General features: G+C 44.2%; 1 protein-coding gene across 2 annotated transcripts in view; it reads left to right on the top strand.

The window, feature by feature from the left end:
- LOC106576002 (disintegrin and metalloproteinase domain-containing protein 22) overlaps positions 1-25708 on the top strand; it is a 107882-nt gene that overhangs the window by 29506 nt on the left and 52668 nt on the right. For both annotated transcript variants that reach the window (XM_045698510.1, XM_045698520.1), the window contains exons 4-5: positions 11607-11673; positions 16994-17076. In XM_045698510.1, coding sequence (XP_045554466.1) covers positions 11607-11673; positions 16994-17076 — 150 coding nt within the window. The remainder of the gene's footprint in view (positions 1-11606; positions 11674-16993; positions 17077-25708) is intronic.

Here is a 25708-nt window from a genome sequence, read left to right on the forward strand (position 1 = left end):
TCTGCTTGTCTGCTGCTGCTTCTCACTCATTTCAATTTAAGGGCTTTATTGGCATGGTCAACATATGTTAACATTGCCAAAGCAAGTGAAGTAGATAATAAACAAAAGTGAAATTAATAGTAAACATAACACTGACAGAACTTACAAAATAATAAAGACAATTCAAATGTCATGTTATGTCTATATACAGTGTTGTAACGATGTGCAAATAGTTAAAGTACAAAAGGGAAAATAAATAAACATAAATATGAGTTGTATTTACATTGGTGTTTGTTCTTCACTGGTTGCCCTTTTCTTGTGGCAACAGGTCACACATCTTGCTGCTGTGATGGTACACTGTGGTATTTCACCCAGTAGATATGGGAGTTTATCAAAATTGGATTTGTCTTCAAATTCTTTGTTGATCTGTGTAATCTGAGGGAAATATGTGTCTCTAAAATACACTGCTCAAAAAAATAAAGGGAACACTAAAATAACACATCCTAGATCTGAATGAATGAAATAATCTTATTAAATACTTGTTTCTTTACATAGTTGAATGTGCTGACAACAACAGGTTTATGCATTCTTCATCAAACCATTTGTCATTGATGTTAATTTTCTTTGTTTTTCTGTTTGACAATTTTAGATTTGATAGGGAAGCTGAGAGGTCAAATATACTGTTTAGGTTTTCTAATGCCAAGTTTAAACCTTCAGTATTACAGTGGAACGTTTTGTCCAGGAAGTTGTCTAAAAGGGATTGAATTTGTTGTTGCCTAATTGCTTTTTGATAGGTTTCCACACTACATTCCTTCCATCTATAGCATTTCTTAATATTATTCAGTTCCTTTGGCTTTGAGGCCTCATGATTGAGTATTGCTCTGTTCAATTAGACTGTGATTTTGCTGTGATCTGATAGGGGTGTCAGTGGGCTGACTGAATGTTCTGAGAGACTCTGGGTTGAGGTCAGTAATAAAGTAGTCTACAGCCCTACTGCCAAGAGATGAGCTATAGGTATACCTACCATAGGAGTCCCCTCGACGCCTACCATTTACTATGTACATACCCAGCGTGCGACAGAGCTGCAGGAGTTGTGACCAGTTGGAAATGATTGATCCCCATTCTCTCTCTTTCTCTCTTTTTCTCTCCCTCTCTCCCTCTGTGTTTTTTAAATTTTTGTTGTTGTTTGTTTACCAAGATACTAGTGTTTGATGTGTGTGTGGGAGGATGTGTTACTGTCTGTTACTGAAACCTCCCTCTCTCTGTCATTCTGTTACTGAAACCTCCCTCTCTCTCTGTCGTTCTGTTACTGAAACCTCCCTCTCTCTGTCGTTCTGTTACTGAAACCTCCCTCTCTCTGTCGTTCTGTTACTGAAACCTCCCTCTCTCTGTCGTTCTGTTACTGAAACCTCCCTCTCTCTGTCGTTCTGTTCCTGAAACCTCCCTCTCTCTGTCGTTCTGTTACTGAAACCTCCCTCTCTCTGTCATTCTGTTACTGAAACCTCCCTCTCTCTGTCGTTCTGTTACTGAAACCTCCCTTTTTCTCTGATCATCCCGCATGCTGTCTTTTGCTGTCACAAGTCCTACAACACCCTAGAGAGATGGATTACATGCTAATGGAACCTAGGGCATGTGTGTGTGTGTGTGTGTGTGTGTGTGTGTGTGTGTGTGTGTGTGTGTGTGTGTGTGTGTGTGTGTGTGTGTGTGTGTGTGTGTGTGTGCGCGCGTAGTGGAAATTCTAATCAATAATGAGGAGAGACAAGGTCAATCACCAATCAGGATATTACTTTGTTCAAAACGTATTAATAACATCGATGAATTATTATTTTATTTGATTGAATATACGAAATATACAATAGACTTGCAGTGAAGCTGCTCAACAACTACACCATACCAGTCATCCAATAGACTCCCATTCAGAGCGACACACAGAAGCATCCAGGGTCAATGCCCTGCTCAAGGGCACAGATCTCCTACCAGGCCAAAAAACGTGAACCCGAACTCTCCAAGACCCCCCCCCCCCCCCCAGTTCCCCAATAGCTGTTCCTCAACCATTCGAGACCCCTCCCACAGTGCCCCCCCAAGAATAAAAATAAAAAATACAATTAATTCCGTTCCCCACCCCCAAGAACCCCCAATGCACCAACAACCGAGAGAATGAACTAAAGAGACGGAAGAAAACAGCAAAAAAAACAAAGGATATCAAGGACAACTAAAATCATAACAGCAATGCCAACTGTATATGTTTGTGTGCATGTCTGGCACTATTACATGTATGTGTGTGTTCTTGTATGTGTTTATTTGAGTGAGAGTGTGTGTATATGCATGTGTACAAATACCTACACGGCATCAGCCTCAGGCAAACCAGCATTATCTGTAAAAACACTGTCTCTCAGTGTCATTCAAACATACTTTTTATTATGTTTTATTTTTACTTTATTTTTTACTTTTATCTTTGACCATCATTCTATCTCCCGCACAGCAACTCCACTCCCACTTGTCTCAAATTCCACACCCCAACCGTCAGTTTCCCTCAGCCCATCCCACCTATCTCTGCTGGCCACCCTCTTCGGATTTCTACGAAACATATATCTTTCAACTATGCTGTGATGTTCAACGTCCAATTTCAATCTATCTAATCGAATAGAATCCACAGATTGCGAGTTGAAGATAAATACTTTTACTAAGAGTATTAGTATATTAGTAATTGACTGACCCGGTCTCTCCAGATCTCCTAACAGTACTATTTCTAGGGTAAATTTTAGATCAATGCTATGCATTTTTTGCCATTCCAGAACCAGGCTACCTGAGGGCAATACCAAAATATTGATCTATTGATTCTGTATCCTCACAACAAAATCTGCAGAGCTTCAATGAATTTATGCCCCAAATATTCAACATTTTGTTGGTGGCAAGAATTCTATATAATAATTTTAGCTGAAAAGCACAAAGTCTTGAATCTTGCGTTGTTTTATATATCACCTCATACACCTTGTACCATGGGATCGGTACATCAAAAATCTCTTCCCAACTATTTTGCAATCTTTTGCAGTTGTCAACATCCTGGTCCTCAAATAAAACTGGTATACTTTCCTATTTATGCTATTTTTATTCCTCCACAAGTTTTGATCCTTTATATTGGGCAGATAGACCAGTTTCCTACCCCCTCCTGCTGCCACCTGCCTCCTCCATTTTTAGGGTAATGCTGTAATCAATTGGTTGTACTCTTGGATTGAGCAGACCTTCCTGTACAATTCTGATAACTCCACGAAGACATAACTCTATCATTCCAATTTACAATACAATTTAAGAACAAAATACCCTTTTCAAACATCTTTCCCAAAATTGCAGGTATTTTATCAACTAGCACATTTGAGTTCAGCCATAATATTTGTTGTAATATTTGTTCTATCTTTTCAGGGGGATGAAATTGAAATTGTAGCCAGCTCTGCAATGCTTGTTTGAAAAAGAGAGATACTTTGAAAAGTAATATTTTTAAAGATCCAATACGTAATATTGATCACTTCTCATAATTAGGTTGTAGTCCAGAGAGTACAGAAAACTTATCTAGATCTTCAATGAGACATTGCAGGGATCTAGCTTGCAGACTTAATATAAAACTTGAGTCATAGGCATACATGGACACCTTTGTTTTTAAGCCTTGGATTTCTAATCCTCTAATGTTGTTATTGGATCTGATTTTAAAAGCTAGCATTTCGATGGCCATAACGAATAGATATGGTGACAGAGGACACCCTTGTTTAACTCCTCTTGACAATTCAAAACTCTCTGAGAAGTAGCCGTTATTTACTATTTTACACCTGGGGTTGCTATACATTATTTTTGCCCATTTTATAAGAGAATCACCGAAATTGAAAAAATCCAGGCATTTATAAATAAAATCCAGTCTTACTTTATCAAATGCCTTTTCAAAATCTGCTATAAATACCAGTGTCATGACTCCTGCCGAAGTTGATGCCCCTCCTTGTTCGGGTGGTGCTCGGCGGTCGACGTCACCGGTCTTCTAGCCGTCATTGATGGGAGAATGTTTACCCATGTTTACCCATGTTTATTTTTATGTATGTTGGTTTTGTGGAGTTTGTTTTATAAATATTAAACAACTCCAGTTACACCAAGTTGGTTTCTCCTGCACCTGACTTCCCTGCCACCTACACACACTACAATGACAACCAGGCCTGGCTTCTTAGATGTTTCATGATGTTCTATTATTTCTAGTAGTTGTCGTATATTATCTCCAATGTATCGTCCATGTAAAAAACCTGTCTGATCAGGAGGAATAATACCTGGTAAAACCCTTTTTAATTCTGAGTGCAATGCATTTCGCTAGTATTTTTGCATCACAACATTGAAGTGTAAGGGGCCTCCAGTTTTTTTAGATAGACTGGGTCTTTATATTTGCCATCTGGGTCTTGTTTTAATAATAGAGAAATCAGACCTTCCTGACAGACTACCATTTCTATAGGAGTAGTTAAATAGATAGATCAATAGATCAGCCGGTCACGGACAGCAGACGGAATGTACAGACGCCCAACGGGACACTGGAGGGGAGTGGGCTCTGCACGTTGCGCCTGCTCAATGTCTGCGTCCAGCTCCCACACTACCGGCGCCACCAGGCAGGAGGCTGGGAGTATGGGGATGGGATCCATGGGCCGCTCCTCTGTGTCATACAGCCGGGACAGTGCTTCTGCCTTCACATTCTGGGAACCTGGTCTGTAAGAAAGGGTGAAAACAAAACAGGTGAAAAACATGGCCCACCTTGCCTGGCGAGGGTTCAGTCTCCTCGCCGCCAAGATGTACTCCAGATTGCGGTGGTCAGTCCAGATGAGAAAAGGGTGTTTAGCCCCCTCAAGCCAATGCCTCCACGCCTTCAAGGCCTTGACAACAGCCAACAGCTCCCGGTCCCCCACGTCATAGTTTCGCTCCGCCGGGCTGAGCTTCCTCGAGAAGAAGTCACAGGGGCGGAGCTTCGGTGGCGTACCCGAGCGCTGAGAGAGCACGGCTCCTATCCCAGCCTCGGACACGTCCACCTCCACTATGAATGCCAAAGAGGGATCCGAGGTAAACGAGCCGAGGTAAACAGAGCCCTCAGGTGACCAAAAGCCCTGTCCGCCTCAGCCGACCACTGCAACCGTACCGGTCCCCCCTTCAGCAGTGAGGTAATGGGAGCCGCTACCTGACCAAAACCCCGGATAAACCTCCGGTAGTAATTGGCAAACCCTAGAAACCGCTGCACCTCCTTCACCGTGGTGGGAGTCGGCCAATTACGCACGGCTGAAATGCGGTCACTCTCCATCTCCACCCCTGAGGTGGAAATGCGGTACCCTAGGAAGGAGACAGACTGTTGGAAGAACAGGCATTTCTCAGCCTTGACGTACAGGTCATGCACCAATAGTTGACCAAGCACCCTGCGTACCAGGGACACATGCTCGGCGCGTGTAGTGGAGTATATCAGAATGTCATCAATATACACCACTACACCCTGCCCGTGCAGGTCCCTGAAAATCTCATCTACAAAGGCTTGGAAGACTGATGGAGCATTCGTCAACCCCTTACGGCATGATGAGGTACTCATAATGCCCTGAGGTCGTACTGAACGCCGTCTTCCACTCGTCTCCCTCCCTGATACGCACCAGGTTGTAAGCACTCCTGAGATCTAGTTTGGTGAAGAAGCGCGCCATGTGCATTGACTCAATCGCCGTGGTGATAAGAGGTAGCAGGTAACTGTACCTCACAGTTATCTGATTTAGGCCTCAGTAGACAATACACGGGCGCAGACCTCCCTCCTTCTTCTTCACGAAAAAGAAACTCAAGGAGGCGGGTGAAGTGGAGGACCGAATGTACCCCTGACGCCGGGATTCAGAGACATATGTTTCCATAGCCGCCGTCTCCGCCTGTGACAGGGGATACACGTGACTCCTGGGAAGTGCGGCGTCTACCAGGAGATTTATCGCACAATCCCCCTGTCGATGGGGTGGTAATTGAGTCAAAGAAGGCGAGAGCCAAATCGGCATATTTGGGGGGAATGCGCATGGTGGAGACCTGGTCTGGACTTTCCACCGTAGTAGCACCTACGGAAACCCCTAAACACCTCCCCGAGCACTCTCACGACCACCCCGTGAGAGCCCTCCGTTGCCATGAAACAGTGGGGTCATGACAAGCGAACCAGGGTAGGCCTAGCACCACGGGAAACACAGTAGAGTCAATGAGGAAGAGACTGATTCTCTCCGTGTGACCCCCCTGCGTCACCATGCCCAGAGGAGCGGTGGCCTCCCTAATCAACCCTGACCCTAATGGTTGACTGTCTAAGGCGTGAACTGGGAAAGGCATAGCCACTGGAACGATGGGGATCCCTAAACTATGGGCGCCTGAATCGACGAGCGCCTTATCCTGGGAATGCGGGGAAAACTCAGGAAAAGTAACAAACAAAAACATGTGTGCAACAGAGGGCTCTGGGTGAGAATGGTGCTTCTCACCTGGGGTGATGCCAGGGTGCCCTGCCTGCTGCCTCGACCCCCAGAGGAACCAACCCGGCACCGACCGGCAGTGTGACCTCTGCGGCCACAGAGGGTGCACGAGACGGAACTTCCTCAGGGCTCCCTGAGCGCAGCACCTCCCAGCTCCATGGGCATCGGAGCGGGTGTGCTGGGGGATGGAACCGACAGACCCCGCTCTGGATGGCCAGCAGCTTATCCAGCCGAAAGGACAAGTCCACCAGCTGGTCGAAGGTGAGGGTAGTGTCCCTGCAGGCCAACTCCCGACGGACATCCTCGCGCAAACTGCAACGATAGTGGTCAATCAGGGCCCTGTCGTTCCATCCCGCGCCAGCGGCCAGGGTCCGAAAGTCCATCGCGAACTCCTGCGTGCTCCTCGTCCCCTGCCTCAGGTGGAATAGACGTTCACCCGCCGCTCTACCCTCAGGCGGGTGGTCGAAGACTGCCCGGAAGCGGCAGGTGAAATCCTCGAAGTGATCCAGCGCCGCATCTCCTTCTCCCCACACAGCATTGGCCCACTCCAGGGCTTTCCCCGAGAGGCACGAGACGAGGGCGGACACCTTCTCATGGCCTGAGGGAGCCGGGTGGATGGTCACCAGATATAAATCCAGCTGCAGCAGGAAACACTGGCAGCGTGCGGCCATCCCATCGTACTCCCTGGGAAGTGCGAGACGAATCCCACTGGAACCGGGTGTGGAGGGGGTGAGTAGTGAAGACCCCTGTTGTGCTGGTGGGAGCGCTGGAGGAACCCTCTTTCTCTCCCAGCGGTCCATTGTCTGGATGACACAGTCCATGGCGGCGCCGAGATGGTGAATCAACGCCGTGTGCTCCTGGACGCGCTCCTCGACTCCGCTACCATAGGTACCTGCTCCTGCTGACTCCATACTCGGGTGTGAAATTCTGTTAGGCATGCGTAACTGGCTGTAGGGTAGTCAGGCGCAGGAGAGCAGAATTTGGGTAGCAAACGGAGCCTTTTATTTATGCGAACAAAACACACGGCACAAAGAACACTAAACACAATACGGGTTGACATAACCCAGCGCAACCAGTCTAACGTGCGCATACACAAAACAATAAACAATTTCACACACAGACATGGGGGGAACAGAGGGTTAAATACACGACAAGTAATGAGGTAAATGTAAACCAGGTGTGTGGGAAAACAAAACAAAACAAATGGAAAATGAAAGGTGCATCGGCGATGGCTAGAAGACCGGTGACGTCGACCGCCGAACGCCGCCCGAACAAGGAGAGGAACCCACTTCGGCGGAAGTTGTGACAATGTTATACTGGAAAAATTCAGTTATAAATAATTTTGTCTTAGTTAAAAATAAATTGTCCTGCAGTAAACTTTGATTAAATTTCCAATATCCCCGTCCATGTGGAAAATCTATAATAGTTATGTGAATGCCAATTAGATGATGATCTGATCGCATTCTGTCTCCTATTAAAACGTTTTTAACCTTTGATGAAAGAGACAAGAAAGTAGTCAAGACGCCTAGCTTGATTAAGTCTCCTCCATGAAAATCTCACTAGGTCTGGGTTTTTTAGTCTCCAAATATCCACTATTTCTAATGTGTCCATAATATTTGTGATTTCCTTAAGGGCCAGGTGATGATAGTTTGTAGAGTGATTACCTTTACCGTCCATTGATACACTGTGTTATAGTCTCCTACCATAATGATATGATCATTTGTTGCCTGTAAGTTCAATAAATTGGTATAAATGTTTTCGAAGAAGTATGGATCATCCTGATTTGGATCATATAGATTAATGAGCCAAATGTATTTTTTGTCCACTTTCATATTCAAAAAGATCCACCTGCCTTGCGGATCATTCCTGACTATTTGCACATTCAGATTGACATTTTTGTTAATATCATCACACCTTTTGAGTTCCTCTGTCCATGACAAAAAATTATTTCACCACCCCATTCCTTTTTCCACGCAACTTCATCTAAGGATGTAGAGTGAGTTTTCTGTAAGCAGTATATGTTATATTCCTTTTCTTTTAGCCACATAAAGACTGATCTTATTTTTTATAATCTGCTAAACCATTACAATTATAACTGGCTATACTTATTTCACCCCTTACCATGACTAGATACTATTCTCGATTAATTATTGCAATAATGAAGCTGGTCGACGACCCACCTGTAGGTGATTCGTTGAGAGCCCAACAAGGGGATTTGAGCAGAATTTTATAGTAAAGTCCATCCTCCTGAATGTTCATGACAAATAACAGATGTATGGAATGGGTCACACGGTTAGGATTTTTATGAAAGATACTAATAATTCACAGCAGACTGTATCTGCTGTAAAGACTGTTCTCATTGTGTAGAAACCAGGGTCTGGCCCCCAAAACAAAGTTCCTCTCATCATTATCCATACCCGAACCATCTCCACCCTGGTACCTCCCGGCACAAACAAAACAACAACATTTGATGTAATAACAGTATTATTAACACAATCTTGTAATTTCTCCACGATATGTGTGTTTTTTGTTTGTGTTAGTGTGTGTGTGTGTGTGCGTGTGCGGGGGTAGGTGAAAGGCAAATGCAAAGAGCTGACTTTGCGTCTTTGTCTGTCCAATAAATTATTCAAATCCCAAAATAATTAAAGCTGAAATCTGTTATCAGCGTCCTCCATTACGGCACTGTGTGTCCTCCATGCGGGCTCAATACATACGCCACTCTCTCCAGGCCCCCACTCAGTATGGGGGCTGATACAGACCACAGAAGCTGAATCTTAAACACACACACCCTGTCAGAACAAAGAAGTAAACTGTGTGTCTCAATGTCGGACGGTTTGGGGTTGGAGGACACACACAAGGATGGTGAGATGTGCATAAGGAGGCTGATCTCTCTACCTTTCTCTCTCTTTCACTGTTCCTATGCTTTTTATTCTTCTCTGCTCATCTCTGCCATCCATCTCTCCCCGTCTATTTTCACTCCCCGTTTCTATCCCTCTTTCCTCTCTCTTACTCCTCTCTCTCTCTCTCTCCCTCTCCCCCTTTCTATCTCTTCTCCCTTGCTGTTTGTATTACTGTAACAGAATGTTTGTTAGTTATCTAAAACCCAGTTTCCCTTCTCTCTGTCTCACTTTCTCTCTCCATTCCTCTCTCTTTCCATTCTTCTTTCTCTCCATTCCTCCCTCACTCTCCCCCTATTCCTTGTTTGTCGATGTTTCTGCCAATACGTGTGTGTGTGTGTGTGTGTGTGTGTGTGTGTGAGAGAGAGAGAGAGAGAGTGTGTGTGTCTGACCAGCTGTTTGGCGTCGGTTTGGTCATGTGACTGGTGTCGCTATCTCACACACACACACACACACACACACACACACACACACACACACACACACACACACACACACAGATACGCATGTGCATACACATACAGACACACACTTTCAGATTCTTTATACACAAAATCCTCTACTTGGTCTCTGTATGCCCCCGAGATGATACATTTTGAAACACTCCATCTCTTAGTCAGTGGAAAAATGATTCCCGCCACCACAGCACTGGCTGTTGATTGGGTGCTGACAGGCGGTTGGAGGTGATTGATTGCTCACTGGGCCAATGTTGGGAGTGGGTCTGTTGAGGTGCAGCGCGCTGGTGTGATTATAGATTTTAGTGTCACTCCCGATGCTCCAACTAATAAACATCCAGGGAAGTACAGAGTCTGATATTGGGGTAGAGCCTGGCGTTCCCATAGATACAGTACCTCAGCAGAGCATAAAACACCCTGATGCAGCATTAATGGTTGCACCAAACACCTAACAACTCAACTGACACCAATAAAGAACTTACCAGCGTAGGTAGAGGGCAGTGTGTTACTGTGTGTGTGTTATGTCTGGGTTGTCCTTCCTGTTGTCTAGTGTTCGGATGTCAAATCAAATCCAATTTTATTAGTCACATTCTTCATAAACAACAGGTGTAGACTAACAGTGAAATGCGGACTTCCCAACAATACAGAGAGAAATAATAGAACAATAATAACACAAAGAATAAATCCACAATGGGTCATGATAACTTGGCTATATACACTGGGTACCAGTACTGAGTCATGATAACTTGGCTATATACACTGGGTACCAGTACTGGTCAGTGCCTGCTCTGAGTACGTGTCCTGGTAATCCGTCTGGCCCCGTGGCCTTGTGAATGTTGACCTGTTTAAAGGTCTTACTTACATCGGCTACGTCAGGGAGCCCACTCATTTGTCTCTCTTGAGCCGTTCCTCTTCCGTGTCCCGGGGATTAGGGCCTGGTTTGAAATGAGCAGTACATCCACAGCTGCCGACCCGGTGAAGTAGAAATCTTCATCTAAATTGAGGTTAGTGATCACTGTTCTGATGTCCAGAAGATGTTTTCAGTTATAGGAAATGATGGTGGAAATATTATATACAAAAATGATGAACTAAAAAAAGTTAAGATCAGCGTAAAAAAACACAAAATAAAATAATTGGTCAGGAGCTGGTAAGATGGCAGCTATCCACTGCAGTGCTGTGTGTATAGCTCATATATCTCTGTCCCAGATTGGGGCTGCAGTATGTAACTCAATGGGGAATCTTAGGCCCAGTTTTTCTGAGAAAGCATTCACAGACCGACTGGCCCTTCTGTTTCTCTCTCTTCCTGTTTCTCTCTCTTCCTGTTTCTCTCTTTTTTTCTGATTCTCTTTCACCTTATCCCTTTCTTTTGTCTGCTCACTTTTCTGCTCATTCTCTCTCTTTCTCTCTCTTTCTCAAGTACAAACACATCCACGACATGCCCTTGAATGTTAACAATTTTTTCAATTGTGTGTTTGTGTGATCGCGCGCGTGTGTATGTGTGTGTGCGTGTGTGTGTGTGCGTGTGTGTGTGTGTGTGTGTGTGTGTGTGTGTGTGTGTGTGTGTGTGTGTGTGTGTGTGTGCGCGCACGCTGGAAGTAGTCCTCTATCAGTAGCAGCTGATAATTGGTGGTATGGATGCTCTGACGCTTAGAGACAATCCTGGAGATAACCAGAGAATACTGTCATTTCATTAACACTCTTCCATCCCTTTAACCGACACAGAGCTCTGAATTCATATCTGTAATTGTCTAACTTTTCTCCTCCTCTGTTTCCTCTTCTCTTCTCCCCAGTGATCTTCTGTCTTCAAAGTACGTGGAGAGGCATATTTCAGAAAATGGGAAGGCTGTCATCTTCAAAGTAAGAACCTGAGCCCCGTATGGAAATCATGTCTCTGAATTAGAATGTTGTTTCAGAAATGAGATGGTTTGATGAGAACCTGCTGATAGGGTGCACTACGGTGTTGTGTCATTAACTACCAATGGTTGATCCTTAACTCTTCATCTGGGATTAACAACATCCTCACAGCTCGCTGACCGTACTGTAGTCTGGACATCCACCTCTCTGTGCCACGGTAATCTCAGAGATTACCAGTGAGATTAGGATGGCCAGATCATAGTTAAACAGTTAAAAAGATTATTCAATTATTAGGGGAATAATAATCCACACTTTACAGATTATTATCTCTTCCTGTTATTACTAGGAGATACTTTATTAGCCATCAACAGTCTTTACAGTGACCAACTATGTAATAATGTTTATAAACAGCTGAGAAGCAGCAAGGTAGAATAACATTATTTCTGATGGTAAGAAACCAAGAACAGATTTGTTCTGTCAGACTTGTAACACCATGTAGATTAGACCTGTCATGTAACATCGACACCATGTAGATTAGACCAGTCATGTAACATCGACACCATGTAGATTAGACCTGTCATGTAACATCGACACCATGTAGATTAGACCTGTCATGTAACATCGACACCATGTAGATTAGACCTGTCATGTAACATCGACACCATGTAGATTAGACCTGTCATGTAACATTGACACCATGTAGATTAGACCTGTCATGTAACATCAACACCATGTAGATTAGACCAGTCATGTAACATCGACACCATGTAGATTAGACCTGTCATGTAACATCGACACCATGTAGATTAGACCTGTCATGTAACATCGACACCATGTAGATTAGACCTGTCATGTAACATCGACACCATGTAGATTAGACCTGTCATGTAACATCAACACCATGTAGATTAGACCTGTCATTAACATCGACACCATGTAGATTAGACCTGTCATGTAACATCGACACCATGTAGATTAGACCTGTCATGTAACATCAACACCATGTAGATTAGACCTGTCATGTAACATCAACACCATGTAGATTAGACCTGTCATGTAACATCGACACCATGTAGATTAGACCTGTCATGTAACATCAACACCATGTAGATTAGACCTGTCATGTAACATCGACACCATGTAGATTAGACCTGTCATGTAACATCGACACCATGTAGATTAGACCAGTCATGTAACATCGACACCATGTAGATTAGACCTGTCATGTAACATCAACACCATGTAGATTAGACCTGTCATGTAACATCGACACCATGTAGATTAGACCTGTCATGTAACATCGACACCATGTAGATTAGACCTGTCATGTAACATTGACACCATGTAGATTAGACCTGTCATGTAACATCGACACCATGTAGATTAGACCTGTCATGTAACATCGACACCATGTAGATTAGACCTGTCATGTAACATCGACACCATGTAGATTAGACCTGTCATGTAACATCGACACCATGTAGATTAGACCTGTCATGTAACATCGACACCATGTAGATTAGACCTGTCATGTAACATCGACACCATGTAGATTAGACCTGTCATGTAACATCGACACCATGTAGATTAGACCTGTCATGTAACATCGACACCATGTAGATTAGACCTGTCATGTAACATCAACACCATGTAGATTAGACCTGTCATGTAACATCAACACCATGTAGATTAGACCTGTCATGTAACATCGACACCATGTAGATTAGACCTGTCATGTAACATCAACACCATGTAGATTAGACCTGTCATGTAACATCGACACCATGTAGATTAGACCTGTCATGTAACATCGACACCATGTAGATTAGACCTGTCATGTAACATCGACACCATGTAGATTAGACCTGTCATGTAACATCGACACCATGTAGATTAGACCTGTCATGTAACATCGACACCATGTAGATTAGACCTGTCGTGTAACATCGACACCATGTAGATTAGACCTGTCATGTAACATCGACACCATGTAGATTAGACCTGTCATGTAACATCGACACCATGTAGATTAGACCTGTCATGTAACATCGACACCATGTAGATTAGACCTGTCATGTAACATCGACACCATGTAGATTAGACCTGTCATGTAACATCGACACCATGTAGATTAGACCTGTCGTGTAACATCGACACCATGTAGATTAGACCTGTCATGTAACATCGACACCATGTAGATTAGACCTGTCATGTAACATCGACACCATGTAGATTAGACCTGTCATGTAACATCGACACCATGTAGATTAGACCTGTCATGTAACATCGACACCATGTAGATTAGACCTGTCATGTAACATCGACACCATGTAGATTAGACCTGTCATGTAACATCGACACCATGTAGATTAGACCTGTCATGTAACATCGACACCATGTAGATTAGACCTGTCATGTAACATCGACACCATGTAGATTAGACCTGTCATGTAACATCGACACCATGTAGATTAGACCTGTCATGTAACATCGACACCATGTAGATTAGACCTGTCATGTAACATCGACACCATGTAGATTAGACCTGTCATGTAACATCGACACCATGTAGATTAGACCTGTCATGTAACATCGACACCATGTAGATTAGACCTGTCATGTAACATCGACACCATGTAGATTAGACCTGTCATTAACATCGACACCATGTAGATTAGACCTGTCATGTAACATTGACACCATGTAGATTAGACCGTTCCTGAACCAACACCCCCCTACTAGCTCTGACTTTGCTGATAGCTACTTTCAGGACGAATGTACTTACTATGACTGAGATGTGTGGTTGTTCCACCTAGCTATCTGAAGATGGATGCACTAACTAAGTAGCTCTGGATAAGAGTGTCTGCTAAATGACTACAATGTAAAAAACTAAACAATTTGGGCCATGATTTCAACAGCCCTGCAGCTTCCCTAGCACTCTCTCTCTCTGTGTCTCTCTCTCACTTCTCTCTCTGTCTCTATCTCTCTTTTGTCGCTCTCTTTTGTCTCTCTTTCTCTCTCTCCCTCCTTCTCTCACTGACACACACAATCTCTCTCTCTCTCACACGCACACACACACACACACACACACACACACACACACACACACACACACACACACACACACACACAGACTCAGAGGGCAGTGTGTCCTACTTGTGTACGTAGTGTTTGTCTGACCCTCTTATTGTCTTGCTGTTGAGTCCAGATTATTTGATTAATCGCTCTTATCTGGTCCATCTGAGATCACTGTTCAGACCGATTTAGCTCCTCACACACGCTTGCACACACACACACACACACACACACACACACACACACACACACACACACACACACACACACACACACACACAATGCAGTTTGCTGGGTGTTTCTTGCCTCTATGAGAACTGGAGCAGAAGGTTCAGAGGAGGGGAGGAAGAGAGGTGCTGGATAGTAGAGCCCAGCCCTGCTTATAAATAGCTCTCTCTTCCTATCTTCCTCTCTCTCTCTCTTTCTCTCTCTCTCTTCCTCTTGTTCTTCCCCTCTCTCACTCTCTCTCTCTCTGACTCTCTTTGACTCTCTCTCGCTCTTTCCCTCACACTCTCTCTCCCTTTCTCTCTCTCTCTGACTCTCTCCCTCTCCCCCATTGACTGAGAGTGATATCACAGGAAGGAGAGGGGAACTATAATGACAACAGAAGTAACAGTCCTCTCATCCATAGATAGTGATATAGATAGACAGGCTTTGATGGTCAGTGTCTCCCTCCACATTCCTCACTCCCTCTCTTTCCATCTCTTTCTCTCTCTCCCTCCTTCCTGAGAGAGTTGTGGTAGAGAGTGAGTGTTGTGGTAGAGAGAGAGGGAGTCATGGTATGCAGCGGGGCAGTGCAGAGCTGCCTCCCTGTGTTCGGCCCAGGGGAGGGTGTAGTGCAGGAATTGATCCAGTGATAAAAGCTGTTTTCCCTCTGAGAGGCTGTCTTCCTGTCTAATGGCAGTTAGACCAGGAGAAATAGACCAGGAAGAGACAGCACTTAGACATCATACAAATCTATATGAATAAATATGGCTTTATGTACCACACGCACAGGCAGCCTAACACAGCAGAATGGGCCTAAGCACTCTGTGGTTTAAAAAAGCCTGAGAGATGGAGAGAGAGACATCGAGGGGAGGGAGAGAGACATCGAGGGGGAGGGGAGAGAGACATCGAGGGGGAGGGAGAGAGAGACATCGAGGGGGAGGGAGAGAGAGACATCGAGGGGGAGGGAGAGAGAGACATCGAGGGGGAGGGGGTGAGAGACATCGAGGGGGAGGGGGAGAGACATCGAGGGGGAGGGGGAGAGAGACATCGAGGGGGAGGGAGAGAGAGACATCGAGGAGGAGGGAGAGAGAGACATCGAGGGGGAGGGAGAGAGAGACATCGAGGGGGAGGGGGAGAAAGACATCGAGGGGGAGGGGGAGAGAGACATCGAGGGGGAGGGAGAGAGAGACATCGAGGGGGAGGGGGAGAGAGACATCTAGGAGGAGGGCGAGAGAGACATCGAGGGGGAGAGAGACATCGAGGGGGAGAGAGACATCGAGGGGGAGGGAGAGAGAGACATCGAGGGGGAGGGAGAGAGAGACATCGAGGGGGTTGATCATTGCTGTGGCTTCCTGTCAGTAGATGATCTGATGAGAGAAACAAGAGGAAGGTTAAGATAGGATAGAGGGATGAGAGGAGGAGTAGTGAGGAGGAGAAGATCTCCCTCTCAGATCCTTAAATGTGTTCAAGGGATGCATCTGACCTGGTTGAGCCCCCAGAGCATTTCCCTGCACCTGAGATAACATCTGCAAATCTGTATACGCGACCAATAAACTTTGATTTGGGACACACACGTCCCTGTAGTCTTGATTCTGTCGAACATATTAGTATTCACAGACACCCCTTGGTCTGTGTGAGCATATACTCTGTGATAGATTACTTCAGTCTCGGTGATTGATTGCTCTGGTTTCATCTCCTTATGAAATGCTCAGTGATAGATTGCTCTTTCTTCAGAGTGTGCAGCAGTGTGTGTACAGTATGTGAAGTACGTGTATATGGTGTGGTCAGGACAATGACCCTGTACATAAAGAAAACAGGCACTCGTGTTGATGTGTAAGGAGTAGATATGTGTTTAAATTGATGGTAGTAGCTCCACCTTTCAACACATTGCTGACATCTTTGGTTGTTTCTGGCCAGGAGGTTGGATTGGCTCTAAAGTTACTGACAGTTGTGTTAATCTATCTCGCTCGCTCGCTCTCTCTCTCTCTCTCTCTCTCTCTCTCTCTCTCTCTCTCTCTCTCTCTCTCTCTCTCTCTCTCAGGGAGGAGAACATTGTTATTACCAGGGGATAGTGCGGGACATCCCTGAATCCTTCGTGGCCCTCTCCACCTGCCATGGCCTGCAGTGAGTATTCTGTGTGTGTGTGTGTGTGTGTGTGTTTTCCTCAGCTCAGTATTTCCTTCCCCCTGTGTCCCAGTCTCAGGCCTAAATAGCAATTATCCCATTTAGGCATTATGCCAGTATAATTATTGCAGACTAGCTGATCTCTCTCTCTCTGTTTATTGTGTGTGTGTGTGTGTGTGTGTGTGTGTGTGTGTGTGTGTGTGTGTGTGTGTGTGTGTGTGTGTGTGTTGTCCAGTCATGACACACAAAGGCCGCCACTCAAAGCCAGTTTCCTTTATGTTGTGTTGGTCCCACCTGGACCTGATCCCAAGGCTCTTACAGGGAGCTGAACTGAACACCAGGGAACACCATTTGGGTAGCTTGATGCTACCAACCACCTCAACATACACATACAGTCATACTTTATTTCTCTTTCTGTTCACACACAAACACATCTCTCTTCCTCTCTTTCTCTCTCCATCCTCTCTCTCCCTCCTCTCTCTCTTCATCTTCTCTCTGTCTCTCTCTTTCTCTCTCCATCCTCTCTCTCTCTCCCTCCTCTCTCTCTCTCTTCATCTTCTCTCTCTATCCTCTCTCTCTCTGTCTCTTTCTCTCTGTCTCTCTCTTTCTCTCTCCATCCTCTCTCTCTTTCCTCCCTGCAGCATTGTCCTGTGGGACATCTCTGTTTCTCAGGCTCGTATTTTTAGTTGTTTTCTAAAGCAGTGCTTTCTCTGAGAGAGAGAGATGGGTCAGCTGGAGAAAGCCCTGCAGGGAGGTGTGTGTGTTGTATGTATGTTTATGTGTGTGACTGTATTGGGATATATCCAACAGTATTGGGCATCTCGAATGCAGAGGTAACACACACACACACACTCAGAAGAAACACACACCTGCAGTGACACACACCTGTGTCAGTCAGAGAGACGCACCTCTTCTATATACATCTCTCAGCAAGATGAGAGAGAGAGAGAGCGAGAGAGAGCGAGAGAGAGAGAGAGAGAGAGAGAGATAGAGAGAGAGAGAGAGATTCTCTTAAGCTGAGTCAGGTCTTTACCATAATGTACATCCTGCCTTGCCTTCACACACACACCCTGTCGTGCTGCAATATAATGTTAACAGCCGAAGTAGGATTGGGACTCAATTGAATATACCTGTCCCAGTGTATATCAGGCTCTAAACCATCCACAATGAGACTCAGAGAAAACTGTTCTTCTAAACCAGATGCTCCCAAACTGGGGTACGCTATGCCGTCGGGGGTACGCCAAATAAAAGTGTGCTTCACATTTAAATAAAAAAATGTCAAACAGTACATTTATATTTTTCAACGGGGTTATACATTTGAGTGAGGTTTTTTTCTCGCCTGAGTAGCCTTGTTTCACTGACAAAAATAAAATTAAACCATCTAGTGTTCAGCGAAATAACAACAAAATGTCTAATGCAGGTAGCCTAGTCAAATAATTAACATCCAATCACATTAAGCATTACTCTCTCGCAGAAAACCTTCTCTCTTGCGCAGACATTTTGAAACGAAACATGACAATTTGAGAAATAAGCCATGGGAGTTTTTGGAGCGAGAATAAAGACGACTTTAGAGTAATAAGACATGTATAAAAGCAACAGATAGCATTAATAAGAAGGGCTAGAAATTCCACATTTCAAGAATGCTTCGATCACGTGGACTGGGATATGTTCCGGATAGCCTCAGACAACAACATTGATGCATACGCTGACTCGGTGAGCGAGTTTATTAGCAAGTGCATCGGTGATGTTGTACCCACTGTGACTATTAAAACCTTCAATAACCAGAAACTGTGGATTGAAGGCAGCATTCACGCAAAACTGAAAGCACGAACCACTACTTTTAACCATGGCATGGCGACCGGAAAAATGACCGAATACAAACAGTGTAGCTATTCCCTCTGCAAGGCAGTCAAACAAGCTAAGCGCCAGTAGAGAGACAAAGTAGAGTCGCAATTCAACGGCTCAAACAAGAGACGTATGTGGCAGGGTCTACAGTCAATCACGGATTACAAAGATAAATCCAGCCCTGTCGCGGACACCGATGTCTTGCTCCCAGACAAATTAAACAACTTCTTTGCTCGCTTTGAGGACAATAACCTGTGGGATCTCCTTCACCGTGGCCAACGTGAGTAAAACATTTAAACGTGTTAACCCTCACAAGGCTGCCATCCCAGACCCACTCCAATTTGCTTACCGCCCCAATAGGTCCACAGACAACGCAATCTCAATCACACTGCACACTGCCCTAACCCATCTGGACAAGAGGAATACCTATGTTTCTGCCTGTAGGAGGGGAGGAGCAAGATGGAATCGTGGTCCGATTTACCAAATGGAGGGCGGGGGAGGGCCTTATATGCATTCTGGAAGGTAGTATAGCAATGGTAGAGGGTTTTAGCAGTGCAAGTACAGCAATCAATATGTTGATAGGATTTCGGGAGCCTTTTCCTCAAATTTGCTTTGTTAGAATCCCCAGCTACAATAAATGCAGCCTCAGGATATGTGGTTTCCAGTTTGCATAATGTCTAGTGAAGTTCTTTGAGGGCCGTCGTGGTATCTGCTTGGGGGGATATAGACCACTGTGGCTATTATTGACGAAAATTATCTCGGGAGATAGTACGGTCAGCATTTAATTGTGAGATATTCTAGGTTGGGTGAACAGAAGGACTTGAGTTCCTGTATGTTGTCATAGCTGCACCATAAGTCGCTAATCATAAAACATATACCTCCACCGCTCTGCATCCCGGAGAGATGTCTGTTCCTGTCGGCGCGATGTACTGAGGACCCAACTGGCTTTACAGAGTCAGACAGTATATCTCGCTATGTTTCCGTGAAGCAGAGTATGTTACAATCCCTGGGGTCCCTCTGAAAAGCAACTCTCACCTTGAGCTCATCAATTTTATTATCTAGAGATTGGACATTAGTGAGTAAAATATTTGGGAGCGGTGGGTGGTGTGCATGCTTCCTGAGTCGGACCAGAAGACTGCCTCGAGTACCTCTGCTTCGCCGGCGTTATTTTGGGTTGGCCTCTGGAAGAAGTTTGATTGCTCTGGGGAGAGTAAACAAAGGATCCGCTCTAGGGAAGTCGTAGTCCTGGTCATAATGCTGGAAGTTCTGGTGAGTTACCGCCGCTCTAATATCCAATAGTTCTTCCCGGCTGTATGTAATGACACAAAACAAATCCTGAGCTAATAACATAAAAAATAGTACATAAACAAACAAAATACTGCAGAGTTGCTTAACTTCTATGGGCTAGGTGGGACGTTAGCGTCCCACCTGCAGGACACAGCCAGTGAAATATCAGGGTGGCAAATTCAAAAACAACAAAATGTCATAATTCAACTTTCTCAAACATACAACTATTTTACACCATTTTAAAGATACACTTCTCCTTGATGTAACCACATTGTCCGATTTCAAAAAGGCTTTACAGCGAAAGCAAAACATTAGATTATGTTAGGAGAGTACATAGACAAAAATAATCACACAGTCATTTTCCAAGCAAGGACATGTGTCAATAAAACCCAAAACACAGCTAAATGAAGCACTAACCTTTGACAATCTTCATCAGATGACACTCCTAGGACATTATGTTACACAATACATGTATGTTTTGTTCGATAAAGTTCATATTTATATCCAAAAACAGCATTTTACATTGGCGCGTGATGTTCAGAAAATGTATTCCCACCTAAACGTTCGGTGAATGTGCACATCAATTTACAAAAATACTCATCATAAACGTTGACAAAATATATAACAATTATTTAAAGAATTATAGATAGACTACCCCTGTATGCAACCGCTGTCAGATTTTAAAATAGCTTTACGTAGAAAGCAAATTTTTCAATATTCTGAGTACCTAGCTCAGCCATCACGGCGAGCTGTTTCAGACACCCGCCAAGTTCGGGGCAACCTCTTACCTTTGCTGATCTTCGTCAGAATGCACTCACAGGACTGCTACTTCCACAAGAAATGTTGTTTTTGTTCGAAAGAATCCATATTTATGTACAAATACCTCCGTTTTGTTTGTGCGTATAGATCACTTATCCAAAGGCATAACGCGCGAGCGCAGAACGAGAGACGAAAAGTCAAAATGTTCCATTACCGTACTTAGAAGCATGTCAAACGCTGTTTAAAATCAATCTTTATGGTATTTTTAACGTAAAATTGCGATAATATTCCAACCGGACAATAGCATATTCATTCAAGAAGAAAAAGAAGGAACGACGTGCTCGCGTGACTGCGAATATCCAATCCCTTTGTTGCCAGGCAGTCCACTCAGAAACTGAGCTTCTATTATCTGCCCAGTGACAGGAAAATGCTCAAACCACTTTCTGAAGGCTGTTGACAGCCAATGGAAGCCTTAGGAAGTGCAACGTCACCCCACAGACAGTGTAGTTTTGATAGAGAATCAAAAGAAGAACTACAATTCTCAGACTTTTCACTTCCTGCTTGGATTTTTCTCAGGTTTTGCCTGCCATATGAGTTCTGTTATACTCACAGATACCATTCAAACAGTTTTAGAAACTTCAGAGTGTTTTCCATCCAAATCTACTAATAATATGCATATTCTAGTTTCTGGGCCAGAGTAGTAACCTGTTTAAATTGAGTACGTTTTTCATCCGGCCGTGAAATTACTGCCCCCTAGCCCAGACAGGTTAAGAGCTAGTCGTGATGCTGCCATCTCCATCGGCGCCATCATCAAGTAGGAAGCATCTTATCTGGTGAGCTACCGAGTGGCTAGGACAGGCAAGCCCCATACTATTGTGGAGGACTTAATTTGTCCTGCTGTCGCGGATATGGCTGGGACAATGCTGGGGGAAAAGGCCAAAAAACTATACAGACAAATACTTCATCAAACGACACTGTTTTACGACGCATCAGTGACATGGCATGAGATGCTTTGAAACAATTACTGCTTCGCATACAAGCCAGTGAATTCTATGCGTTAGAGCTGGATGAGTCAACAGACGCGGCGGGCCTGGCACAGCTCCTGGTATATGTTCATTACGTTTATGGGGGGTCAATTAAGGAAGAAATCCTCTTCTGCAAACCACTGGAAACCAGGACAACAGGAGAGGATATTTTTGAAGTACTGGACACCTTTGTAACATCAAATGGACTTTGGTGGTCAAGATGCGTTGGTATCTGTACTGATGGTGCAAAAGTCATGACAGGGAGACATAGTGGAGTGGTAACGCACGTGCAAGCAGTTGCTCCCGACACCACTTGGGTACACTGCAGCATCCACCGAGAGGCTCTTGCTGCCAAGGGAATGCCTGACAGCTTGAAAGACGTTTTGGACACTACAGTGAAAATTGTTAACTTTGTTAAAGCAAGGCCCCTGAACTCTCGTGTATTTTTCGCATTATGCAATGATATGGGCAGCGACCATGTAACGCTTTTACAACATACAGAAATGTGCTGGTTATCAAGGGTCAAAGTATTGACACGTTTTTTTTAATTGAGAGACGAGCTTAAAGTTTACTTTACTGACCATCATTTTCACTTGTTCGACCGCTTGCAAGATGACGAGTTTCTCACACGACTGGCCTATCTGGGTGATGTTTTTTCTCACCTGAATGATCTGAATCTAGGATTACAGGGACTCTCCGCAACTATATTCAATGTGCGGGACAAAATAGAGGCTATGATTAAGAAGTTGGAGCTCTTTTCTGTCTGCATTAACAAGGACAACACACAGGTCTTTCCATCATTGTATGATTTTTTGCGTGCAAATGAACTCAAGCTTACGGACAATATCAAATGTGAAATAGCGAAGCACTTGAGTGAGCGGGGGCACAATTACGCAGGTACTTTCCCAAAACGGAAGACACAAACAACTGGATTCATTATCCCTTTCATGCCCTGCCTCCAGTCCACTTACCGATATCTGAACAAGAGAGCCTCATTGAAATTGCAACAAGCGGTTCTGTGAAAATTTAATTTAATCAGAAGCCACTGCCAGATTTCTGGATAGGGCTGCGCTCAGAGTTTCTTGCCTTGGCAAATTGCGCTGTTAATACATCTAGACGTTCCGCTAGCGGAACACCTGCTCCAATATCCAATGATAGGCGTGGCGCGAATGACAAATTCCTCAAAAATACAAAAACTTCCATTTTTCAAACATATGACTATTTTACACCATTTTAAAGACAAGACTCTCCTTTATCTAACCACACTGTCCGATTTCAAAAAGGCTTTACAGCGAAAGCAAAACATTAGATTATGTCAGCAGAGTACCCAGCCAGAAATAATCAGACACCCATTTTTCAAGCTAGCATATAATGTCACAAAAAACAAAACCACAGCTAAATGCAGCACTAACCTTTGATGATCTTCATCAGATGACACACCTAGGACATTATGTTATACAATACATGCATGTTTTGTTCAATCAAGTTCATATTTAAATCAAAAACCAGCTTTTTACATTAGCATGTGACGTTCAGAACTAGCATACCCCCCGCAAACCTCCAGTGAATTTACTAAATTACTCACGATAAACGTTCACAAAAAACACAACAATTATTTAAAGAATTATAGATACAGAACTCCTTTGTGCAGGTGTCCGATTTTAAAATAGCTTTTCGGTGAAAGCACATTTTGCAATATTCTGAGTAGATAGCCCAGCCATCACGGCTAGCTATTTAGACACCCACCAAGTTTAGCCCTGACCAAACTCTGATTTACTATTAGAAAAGTTTGATTACCTTTGGTGTTCTTCGTCAGAATGCACTCCCAGGCCTGCTACTTCAATAACAAATGTTGGTTTGGTTCAAAATAATCTATTGTTATATCCAAATAGCGGCGTTTTGTTCGTGCGTTCAAGACCCTATCCAAAGTGTAAATAAGGGTCACGAGCACGACGCATTTCGTGACAAAACATTTCTAAATATTCCATTACCGTACTTCGAAGCATGTCAACCGCTGTTTAAAATCAATTTTTATGCCATTTTTCTAGTAAAAAAGCGATAATATTCCGACCTGGAAAGCGTGTATACGTACAAAGAGAGAGAAAATTAAAGCATGGGATCCCCTCGTGCACGAGCCTGAGTTTCATAGTACTGTGACCGGCCACTATCCAAACGCGCTACTTTTTTTCAGCCAGAGCCTGCAAAGCCACGATTCAGCTTTTTGCCGCCTTCTGAGAGCCCATGGGAGCCGTAGGAAGTGTCACGTAACAGCAGAGATCCCCTGTATTGGATAGAGATAATCAAGAAGGGCAAGAAATGGTCAGACAGGGCACTTCCTGTAAGGAATCTTCTCAGGTTTTGGCCTGCCAAATGAGTTCTGTTATACTCACAGACACCATTCAAACAGTTTTAGAAACTTTGGGGTGTTTTCTATCCAAAGCTAATAATTATATGCATATTCTAGTTTCTGGGCAGGAGTAATAATCAGATTAAATTGGGTACGTTTTTTATCCGGCCGTGAAAATACTGCCCCCTAGCCATAACAGGTTAAGATACTGATGCTCTTTGCAACCACGTACCTATGTGAGAGTGGATTCTCGGCCCTCACTAGCATGAAAACTAAATACAGGCACAGACTGTGTGTGGAAAATGATTTAAGACTGATACTCTCCAAACAAACCCTACATTGCAGAGTTATGTGCATCCTTTCAAGCACACCCTTCTCATTAACCTGTGGTGAGTTATTCACAATTTTTGATTAATAAATAAGGTTTTATATGTAGATGGCTAAATAAAGACCAAAATTATTGATTATTTGTCACGAGCGGAATGAACAGTTTAAGGAGTGAGTCAAACGCAGGAGACTGAGGTCCGTTGGAACAATCTTAATTTAATAAATCCACGGGTAAGTTTCATATACATATAAGTTCTCTCACGTCACCCCGCTCCTCCGCTCTCTCCACTGGCTTCCAGTTGAAGCTCGCATCCGCTACAAGACCATGGTGATTGCCTACGGAGCTGTGAAGGGAACGGCACCTCCATACCTTCAGGCTCTGATCAGGCCCTACACCCAAACAAGGGCACTGCGTTCATCCACCTCTGGCCTGCTGGCCCCCCTACCTCTGAGGAAGCACAGTTCCCGCTCAGCCCAGTCAAAACTGTTCGCTGCTCAGGCACCCCAATGGTGGAACAAGCTCCCTCACGACGCCAGGACAGCGGAGTCAATCACCACCTTCCGGAGACACCTGAAACCCCACCTCTTTAAGGAATACCTAGGATAGGATAAAGTAATCCTTCTAACCCCCCCCTTAAAAGATTTAGATGCACTATTGTAAAGTGGTTGTTCCACTGGATATCATAAGGTGAATGCACCAATTTGTAAGTCGCTCTGGATAAGAGCGTCTGCTAAATGACTTAAATGTAAATGTAAATGTAAAATATACGGCTGGGAGCATAACAGTCAGAAAAATTGACAAAAAGAACCTCCGTTCAAAAAGCAGACGGGGCGCAGCCCGGCAACCCTAATGCCTAGATAATATAAGTAACACCACACGTAACAACGAACAATCCCGCACAAAATCCTAGCTAAACACAGACAGACTAAATAACCCACCCACTAATGACAAAACACAAAACAGGTGCAAACAAAATCCAGACATAACTAATAGACACTGAAACACAGATCGGTGGCAGCTAGTAGGCCGGCGACGACGACC

The sequence above is a fragment of the Salmo salar genome, chromosome ssa02, assembly GCF_905237065.1.
Source record: "Salmo salar chromosome ssa02, Ssal_v3.1, whole genome shotgun sequence".
Classification (NCBI taxonomy): Eukaryota; Metazoa; Chordata; class Actinopteri; order Salmoniformes; family Salmonidae; genus Salmo; species Salmo salar.